A 10,080-nucleotide genomic window follows, 5' to 3' on the forward strand; every position below is an offset into this window, starting at 1 on the left:
GTCCTCATACATGTCCTGCTGTCCTCATACATGTCCTGCTGTCCTCATACATGTCCTGCTGTCCTCATACATGTCCTGCTGTCCTCATACATGTCCTGCTGTCCTCATACATGTCCTGTACCCGTCGAACATAAAACCATACCGCTGCTCACAAATAGTCACCTCTTGTCTAAGTCTACTCTCTGCCAGATCTTCATTGTGTGGCTGTAGTTTCTACAACGCTGTACATCACCCTTGTTCTTAAAGGTTGGCACCAACACACTTCTCCTCTAATCCTAATGTTCTCACTCTCAAAAATGCCATTGATTAATTGAGTCAAAAACCTCACTGGCATCTCTCCTAGACTTATCACTAGACTTATTATTTACCCGGGCTTGGGATCGACACAAGAGATACACTGGCTAGTGCTCCCAAGAATATATTATCAGAATACTAGCTAAAAGTACCAAAAGGCAGGCAAAAAGCTGAAATTAGCACAAGGTTAGGAAAAAGTTAAAAGTACCAAAAGGACATATAAAAGCTAAAAGAGGGAAAACACTAGCTAAAAGTTAAAACAAATAAAAGGCTAGCTAAAAAGCTAGTTAGCTAAAAGATAAAAGCAGCAGAAGGCTGACTGAAAAACAAATGAGCAAAAAGTTAGCAAAATGCCAAAAATATCAACAGGTTAGGAAAAATCTTAAAAAACTGCAAAGTGCTAATAAAAGTAAAATAAAAAAGGCTAGGTAAAAGCCAAAAGTAGCAAAAAAAGTAGCTGAAAGTAGAAGAACAGTAGCTAAAAGTAGCAAATGGCTGACTAAAAGCTTACAGTATCAAAAGGCAAGCTAAGACAGGATTTGTTTCTACATTTCCAGACTCAACTAATAAACATTGTTGATATTTAGTACAGGCACCTATCAAGTTATTTTACTTTCTTTTTCTCTTCTGTTCTTCTACTTTCTACATGATGTATATCACTGGAACCTCTTATTTGATGAATACATATTTTAATACACTAGTTGAGTGGTTAAAAGGTTCATCATATCTTTGTTGAGCCAAAGAAACTGGACTATAATCCACCTCTAAAACACTGAAGACTAAACAGATGGATGTTGGACAGCTGTCTGAAGACTGACACCATCAGATTTCCCATTTGGAATTTTCTGGATGTTTTGTTGCAGTCCAATTACATCTGCATACTTTGTGCTATTTTAGCCATTCATATCAAAATGTTCAGCTGATTCATGAGATGGGTGCTGTGACTTTTGGTTTTTCAAAATATTAAACTTTTTTTTTTTTTTGCAAGCGTGTTTCCCAAAGAATACATTCAGATATTTTCAGTTCCTTCAAAAACATTGATCTCTTTAAAATTTGCTTGAGCAAACTGGCTCCGTCTTTGTTGTTTTATGCTACTTTTAGCTACTGTTCTACTTGTAGTTTTTACTAGCCTTTTGATACTTTCAGCTTTTTGCTAGTCTGTTTTTAACTTTTAGCCAGCATTTTGCTACATTTAGCTTCTATATAGTCTTATACTTCTTTTAGTTTGCGTTTTGCTCCTTTTAGGTTTTAACGCGTGTTCTGCTTCCTTTAGTTTCAGCTTCTTCAGCAAATTTCAGCAGTTATTCAGCACTCAGTATTCAGTCTGCATTTATTAAACCCAAAACAGTTTTTTTTTTTTTAATTTAAGACCGAAACCAGAAAATAAAAAGTGGAGCTCTTACTGTCTGATATGTTTGTTAAAAAACAAAGAAGCGTAAAAAGTCGGGCTTTTGTTTAGCCCATCTGCTGTGGATCAAATTTAATTCAAACAAAGATAACTTTTCTTTGTTGAACTTCTGTATTTTTATCATATTTTAATAACTTTGTGAAGAAATGTTACAGTTGTATGTTTGGTGATTAGAAACTGAGTTACAGAAAAGTACTGAAGAGGATGTCTGTTATGGGTTTCAGGTGAATCGTACCTTTTTCATTGCAACCAAGTTTAGACAGTAATAGCTATTGCATATGTCTGTCTGTTAGCAAAATAACTTATAACCCACTGGATGGATTTTAATGAGAAAGTAATTCTTGAATGTAAATGAATGACTAACGTTTGGAATCAGTCCAATTAAAGATGGCCACCACAGCGAAGAGAACGAAGAAAAATGGATATAATTCGGTCAAATTTAGGGCTACTAAGTTAAAATTTGACGTGGTAGTAGCTGAGAGTTCCTCCTAAAAGTACAGCAGTAAAGTTTCTTTCCAACATTTGTACCTTTGCTGATATTTGATTTCTCCCTCCAGATCTGATCCAGAATCAGAGCTGCTCTCCTTGTCCCGATTTTTCTTCTTCTTCTTGCTTTTCTGTTTTTTATGTTTCCTCTGTCTCTTCTGTGAGCTGCTGTCTCTCAGAGTGTCCCGTTTGTCTTTGTCTGGACATTTTTGTCCCGTTTCATGCGGCTCCTGTTTCACATCTGGATTTGCACAGCTGGAAACAGAAAAGTCCCCTGTTAAAATAGTTAACTGCGGTTAAATTAATCAGGCTGACTCTTTAATTGGAACAAAACACGTTTTCTTTAAGAGAACTTGGGTCATTCTTTCAGGATTTTGGGAGATTTAAGTCAAAACTGACAAAAATAACCTAAATATCTCATATCCAAAACAAACATAGCGTCATTATTTAAATTTAAAAAATAAAAATAAAAATTTGGATATTTTCTGCTGCGCAGTTAAGGTTTTATTTTTTAAATGATCGACAACATTTACAGATTTGAAGATACATTTTACAAACAGACCGATGGCTGACAGCAAAACAAACATAATATGAAGTCTCCGAAGAACATTGAAAGAAAATAAAACATACGATTTCTCCTCCTTTTGGTCTTCAATCTCTCTGATCTTTTTCAAAATAAAATCTTGAAAAATTTGCTCTAAGTTAGCCGCCATGTTTGAGGGTACATCAGGATAAAACCTCCGGGTAGAAACCGGAAATAAAAAGTCGATCCGGTAGTGCCTGGTTGCTTCCCTCTGTTGGTTGTTCCTTGGTATTTAAAGTACATTTAAACTTATAACTCTATGGTTTTGTCCTAATAATCGACACTAAGATAAACTTTCGTCTGTTTGTAGCTACATCTGATACACAACACATTTCCAGCACCAACAAACTGTGTTAGATCGTTGTTTAAATTTTGCCAGTAACTATAGTCTGTTAGCAATATTTCTCCCGAACCACTACACTACTTTTAGTGAAACTCTCAGAAATCAATCATTGAATGTACATCTATAACTGATAAACTTTTGTAGCCAATCCAGTTCAAGATATCTGCAAACACAAAAATGTCTTTAGCTCAGCTAGTTTTAAAGAAGTAGCGCTAAAGTTTGATATGGTAGTAGCTGAGTCATTCACTACACATACTCTTGCAATATTCAACATTTGACCAAAATGGCTACATTTTTTTTTTTTTTTTTTCTCTGTCATTTATTAGCATAAGATGATCTTAGACTACATTTCTGGCATGAAAGGTGACAAGTGACATGGCTTTCTCTTAAGAAATACCCAGGCTTTAACTGAAGATGTTTCATGGGCGTTTCAGTCGCCTTCCTTTCATTTCAGCTTCACAGATCAGATAAAAAGAGTAAAGAGTAATGTTATGAGTCTAAGACAAACATGGGCATGGCTTTAACTGAAAAAGAGTTAACAGCCATTATCTTTGTTTTAGCTTCTAGTTTCTACTTTCATATTTTATGATATATAGTGTTTATATATAAGACATGGTACAAGAAGAACTTGCATACAGAGATGAGTTTATTTGTTGAACATTCATATTTAAATTCTGGTGCACTGTACAGAGAGGAAGGGGGCAGTTGAAGCTCTAAACTTTGGTACATTCTGCTCAAACACATACAGATTAGTGCATTCAGTGAGATTTGTCTAAAGTTTCTAACAAAGGATCTGATCATTCTTTGACAATGTAAACAGTAATAGTGTGATTCAAACATTTGAAAATGTGTCCCTCCTGACTCTAAATCACATATTGTCTTCATGTTTTGATCCTGTGTTGTACAGAGGCAGTGGGTTTTGTCTTTGGTTGGATCCTGGTCCTGGTCCCATCCATCAGAATTAATAAAAACACTGAAACTAAGTCATATTTTAACCCTCTCAAGGCAGACGTTGCAGATTTGCAACATGAATTGCATATTTTATGAGCCTTATTTTACTCAGATGATAATTTCCCCAAATATCTGATTTTTCCTGTTACTAAAACTTAATTTGAGCCTGAGAGGGTTCATAAATACTCATTATAATCATGACAGTGACTCACGAAGATGGAAACATGAGAGAAAAGTGGAAAATTATAGAGATTTTGCCAAGTTGTGTTTTAAATTTTATAAAAATTTAAAAGTAGTCACTAAAAAATAAAATTCACTTCATCAAGTGTAAAATTTATATGACCAGTCAGATTTATAAGTTATAAGATCAATTTTTTTTCATGCATTTTAAGCTACATCCAGTCTGAATCCTGACTGACTGAGAGTTTTAGGCTCCAAAAGTTCAACTTTACAGCAGCAAAAAAGTTGGTTTTATTCTGTACAATGGAAAAGATCTGAAAACATTCTGATTCCGCAAGAGAGGACAAACTGTGAACTGCATCCACAACCCCAAAATCAAAAAACTTCCAGCGTTGTGTAAAACTACAACAAATCCATGCTGTTTTAATGGATGCTGTCGTTTAGCCTTGTCTTGCTGAAATATACAAGACATTCCCTGAACAAAGACACCTGAATGGAAACATATGTTGTTCTGAAACTTGAATATACCTTTTTCCAAATGTGTAAGCTGCCAGCACAAGAGGCACTAATGCACCCCCATACCATGAGAGAGGCAGACTTTTTGAACCATGCAATGATAACAGACTAGTTGGTCCCTTTCCTCTTTAGTACAGAGGGCATGGCATCTGTTTCTGCTGAGAAACGTTATTCTAAAATTGTTGCTGTTTTAATTGTTGTTTTTAGATGCATTTTTTTTCTGTTGACTGATAAACCTCTGCCCATCTAAAATGCTCTTATACCCAGTCCTTTTACTGAATGAAAATGTTTGTTTTTCTTTAAATATTTGATATGTTTACTGTGTTCTAGTTTGAGTAAAGTTTGAGTTTTTGAGATATTAAAATCATTCCATTCAGTTTTTTTTTTTACATTTTACACAACATCCAAACTTTTTTTGATATTAGAGTTGTAAACATATCTTATATGCTAAAAAAAAAAGAAAATCCAGTTTCTGTGTGACTGACTTAAACCTGATCATACAGTCTGCTTTTAGACACATAAACACATAAATGGAGTCAGATCAGTTTATCGTGTTCATAGTGAAACTACAGATAAAAACACAAATGTGAGAGGGTTACATGAGTGTGGTGGAGCTGGAAGTCTATTCCCTTTCACACATGCACTACTTTACCCTCAAGAGAAAGTTCAGATCTTTAAAAGGTAAAACATTAACTATTCAGGACCTTTCCACAGGAGTGCACTTCAAAACATCTGAACTATTCCATTAATGTTTAAATACCCCCCTAGGTATGTTTCTGGAACAAGAATCAAACCTAATACCATACTTTTTACCATGGCTTCAGTCTGATCTGATGCTGAGTTACCACTCAGAAACACAGCAGCAGTGATGGTTCATCTGACTAATCATCAGCTGATAATAAATATTAAATAATAAGTGTTTCCCAAACGAGCTGCAGTGAATATCAGTAATTAAGTATGCTTGCCTGTGAAATGTGACTTTGTTCGCACGTTAAGCAATCAACACAAGTGGTGATGGAATGTTTTTCTTCGCAAGTGATCGTGATCGTATAGAAAACCACACAAAGTACGACAACGTGAGTTACATTCAGCTCACATGTCACTGTCACATGATTAGAAAATCACCTTCTGTGGATGAAAATACATCATCTGGTACAAAAGCTTCTGAGCAGACTCAAAAATCAGCTGGAGCCAGTTTAAAAAAACAAAAAACAAAAAAAATCCCACAAGCATAAGTGAAGTTACCCATTGAGGAGCTCTGAAGGCTTCTGGAAACTACGAGTGCAGTTACTGAGGTGAGCCACCAGGGGGAGGTGTTTTTTTTAGCTCTGAAGCACGGAACTAGAGAAACACTGGAAGGGCCAGCCCCTGGGCAATCCACTTATTCTATAATAAGTTTATTTAGGTAAAATAACTAAAATTCTATGTGTTTTTGGACTGATGACACAGCAGGCACAAACAAATACCAATTTGTGGCTTCCACATGTAAACACTACAATGACACGCAAAGCTCTTAACAAGATGGCTGCCAAAAATCTCACCTAGCATCATAAGTGACTATTCCAGTGTTTCTCTATTTCAGTGAGTGAACCCTCAACACAAGTGCAGTTACTGAGGTGGGCCACCAGGGGGAAGGTGTTTCTGAAGGTCCTTGTTCTCCACAAGCTTTCAGGACCTTTTCAAGATCTACAAATCCACTCGGCTTTTATATAAAAACAGTTACTTCTTTTTCTCGTTACTGATTAGAAAAGGATTGGTTTGGTGGAATGTCAGTCCTGAAGGCAGTGTGGGTCTTCATTTGTCGTCAAAACACAGTTTATTCTAAATAAAACCAATCAATAAATGACCTGAAATCTTGATTTAAAGACTTGTTGTGGCAGCTGTTCCTGCTTTAGGGATCAGGGTCATATTAAACGGATCAGACCTGGACGGGACAGGTTTTCCCTACAAGCTGAGACTCGGGTGAAACTGTTTTCTCTGTATGTCTGTGTCCTAAAACAGTAAGTGGTGCTACAGTTCCTGCTTACTAAAACTGGTCTTAACACAGCAGGACTCTGAGGGTTCAGCTGCAAACTACTGAGCGAGTCAGAGAAGATTTCATTCCAGTCCGAAGGTGCTGGTCTCCTCCACGGCAGTCAGCATCTTCTCATAGAGCATGGAGAAGGACTGATACGGGGGCAGGTCCAGCCTGTTGAAACAGGTGTGAGCTCTGAGGGAAAGACCACACCGAGGAGTTAGACACCATAAATATCCTGATCGTCCCTGACCTTCACTTTAAGATTCTGTGATATATTTCACCCTAATTAAAGCATCAATTTAAGCTAAGGTTAACTCCAAATATTACTGCGTCAGACACAATTGTTATCCTGCTTTTTCATTTTTCTTTCTCTTAGTTGCAAACTAACTACCTCTGCATTCTTTGTCCTCTTTTAGCCATTTGTTAATGAAAACGTTCAGCTCATTTGTGAAATTGATAAGGACTTTTCTTTGACCAGAAGTTCCCAAGACTGATCGGTCTTCTACATGATCATTCAGACAGATAAACCTATCTGACTGGAGCTACGAAACAAGCCTTCTGCTCCTGTAAACCCTTAAACCTTCTAAAATCAGACTGAGATCAATCACCGGGGCAGAGAGGTGACCTTCCCCCACTTCTCCACACAGAATCGGCGGGGTCCGTTGCTGCCGCGCAGCGAGGCGAAGCCCTCGTACGGGATGCTGGACGTCCCAGTCACAAACTGTGGAAGAAGGGTTGGGGAGAGGATTACAACCCAAGACTCGGGCACATTGGTTCGGATAAGAACTGGGGCCCCACCTGCAGCAGGCGCAGTCTCTGCTCGTTGTTGAACCTCTCCACCGCCGCCCAGAACCAACGAATCACAATGTGGTTGTCATGGTAACCTGAAGGCAAGTTTGAGAATGATAAAAACACCGTTATTCTGTACGGAATGGGATCAGCAGCCCTGGTCTCCCCCTCCTCTGGTCTGTACCTCCTCTGTACTCGGTGTTATTCCTCCAGTCCGACAGGTCGATCTCAGCGGTTCCAGCAATCACCAGCTCCAGCTCCCGAGCATCAAACACCGACACCAGCCTGGCATCCACCACCTGGGACAAAAACCCACATTTTATTCATTTATTTTCTTTTTACACGGAAGATTTGTTCATTCAAAAAAAAAAAAAAAAAAGTAATTGTCTTCTAATTTGAACCTCGTAGAACCCCCGGACCAGGCTCTCCGTTTGCTGAACCACTCCTCTCTCTATCCTCCACTTCACCATCCGTTCAATGTATTCCTTCTTGTTCTTCTCAGAGACGGGGATGTTTCCTCCACCAGGCTTCAGTTCCCGTTCTGTTATCTGCAGGAAATATGTCTTGAAATGAATAATTTACCTCAAAAATCAATAAATGGATGGAAAAAAGATGGAAATCGGAATGGTAAATATTATAAAGGGTTCTTGTTTGCTGTTTTGTCACATAAAACACTTAACTAAAAACATGTTTAGTTCACCCCTCCCCTGCTGGACCCTTAATCCCAGGTCTATTTTAAACTAAACAATAAAACATAGCTTTCTCTGACTTTGTGTCCACATTCTGGGTTTGTACTCAACGGTTATTATGACAGAACGATACAACCATCAGATGGAGCTCGAGGAAGTTACCAAAGTTCACGTGGTTGTCAGAACAAACACAGTGGCTCCACTCTTAGCTCTGTGGTCCATGAAGAGTCCAAGGAGAGCGTGCCTCTGATGTCTACTCATGCTCCAGTTCCTAAGTCCGTTCTGGTTCCCTTTCCTGACACCTACAATCAGTTCCTGAGTCCAAGAGGGTCCGGCCAGATGTCGCTGTTCCTATCAGTGAAAAGGCCTTCGTCAGCCGGGATCCGGTTCTGGTTTTCCAAGGATCCCAGCCATCTATCCAGTTCTTGTCTTCAAGATGGTCTTGCCGGACACCTACCCTGCTGGCCCCATGTTTGTCTCTGCCAGTTCCTGTCTCCAAAGTCATTCAGACAGATGCCCTCCTTCTCATCGACTGCCCAATGCTGAGGTCATCGGGCCCCCTTGCCAGTTTCTGCCTCTGAAGCCCCTTTTCTGGATCCAGCACCTGGTATCCATTGTCATATCACGCCTGATACTCATACGCTCATCAACAACGACCACCTCATGCATATATAGTCCTGTTTTCTTAGCTGACTGTGGAATCCTACTGTTCAGTTGAGTTCCAGTTCTTTCTTCTTGGTACAGCTTTGTTCTGACCTCCTGCTCTTTGTGTGCACCAATCAGATTGCTTTTCCTGCCTCACACCAGCTTTTATGGATTTATTGACCCCCTCCACAAAAGGTTATAACACACACAAACACACACTCTAGGGTTTCTGACCTAGTAAAAATTTTGAAATTTGAAAGCTCTTAACAACCAAGCACCATCTTATATTAAAGATCTTATTGTTCTGTACTTTCCTAATTGAAAACTTTCAGACTGCAGGTTTATTTGTGGTTTAATGGGAGGCAGAACTTTCAGTTATCAGGGTCCTATCTTGTCTTCCAGTTTCTGTTTTTAAGGCTGTCCACTTTTAGGATTAGGCTTAAGACTTTCCTTTTTAAAAAAAACAAACAAACTATGGTTAGAGTTGGGTTTGGTTCCTATTCCTAAGGCTTAAGCTGAAAACACACTGAGAATGATGCAGCATGGTGTCATTACGCCTTAATTACTAAAGCATATAGGACATATCAAGCTGAGGTGGCTGTAATACCACAGATCAGCTTTAAAGTATTATTTTTTTTCTCCCACTTATGTTCCTTATGCAATGAATCACCAGACATTATCTTTATAATGATGAGATTTATGGTTGGATATTGTATTTTTCAATTGCAAAAAAATATATATATTTTTTCTCATCCATTTTAAAACGTTTTAACAACAGTCAATAAAAGCATAAAAAAGAACTACAACGAGAACCTTCATGTCCAAGCAAGGAGTGAGTACCAGTGGCGGCTGGCCAATAGAGGGCGCTAGGGCGCCGCCCCACCACTCACATTACCTTGAATAAGACGTAAAAAAAAAAGAAAAATTAAATAGTAAAATAAAAATATTTCGAAATATATGTATATATATATTTTTAGTTGTGTAAGATCAATATTTTATAGTTAATGATAAGTAAAGTTGTTTTGTTCTTCGACGTTGTCTGATTGGTGACGTATTTCCGCCCTGGGGCGCAAAAATCTTTGTCCATAGACTCTCGTTAAAAGTTGCACATGCGCAGTAGCTCCTCTTCAGTACAAGAGATAGGACCGTTCAGGGCGCACCTCTCCTGCGCCCAGAGCT

At 38.3% G+C, this 10,080-nt stretch overlaps 2 protein-coding genes across 4 annotated transcripts in view; both read right to left on the bottom strand.

Moving 5' to 3' along the window:
• The window catches only part of LOC108241902 (protein SON), a 31,981-nt gene extending 29,026 nt beyond the window's left edge, over positions 1-2,955 (bottom strand). Inside the window, exons 1-2 of the mRNA XM_017426385.3 lie at positions 2,819-2,955; positions 2,231-2,443 (exon numbers count right to left, since the gene is read on the bottom strand). Coding sequence (XP_017281874.1) covers positions 2,231-2,443; positions 2,819-2,901 — 296 coding nt within the window. The 5' untranslated portion in view covers positions 2,902-2,955. The remainder of the gene's footprint in view (positions 1-2,230; positions 2,444-2,818) is intronic.
• Positions 2,956-3,745: 790 nt separating this feature from the next.
• The window catches only part of hecw2b (HECT, C2 and WW domain containing E3 ubiquitin protein ligase 2b), a 38,520-nt gene continuing 32,185 nt past the window's right edge, over positions 3,746-10,080 (bottom strand). For all 3 annotated transcript variants that reach the window (XM_017426339.3, XM_017426338.3, XM_025008068.2), the window contains 5 exons: positions 7,969-8,115; positions 7,752-7,866; positions 7,577-7,662; positions 7,387-7,499; positions 3,746-6,970 (listed from right to left, as the gene is read on the bottom strand). In XM_017426339.3, the coding sequence (XP_017281828.1) occupies positions 6,859-6,970; positions 7,387-7,499; positions 7,577-7,662; positions 7,752-7,866; positions 7,969-8,115 (573 nt within the window). In that variant the 3' untranslated portion in view covers positions 3,746-6,858. The remainder of the gene's footprint in view (positions 6,971-7,386; positions 7,500-7,576; positions 7,663-7,751; positions 7,867-7,968; positions 8,116-10,080) is intronic.

This window comes from Kryptolebias marmoratus, linkage group LG1 (assembly GCF_001649575.2).
Source record: "Kryptolebias marmoratus isolate JLee-2015 linkage group LG1, ASM164957v2, whole genome shotgun sequence".
NCBI classification, from domain to species: Eukaryota; Metazoa; Chordata; class Actinopteri; order Cyprinodontiformes; family Rivulidae; genus Kryptolebias; species Kryptolebias marmoratus.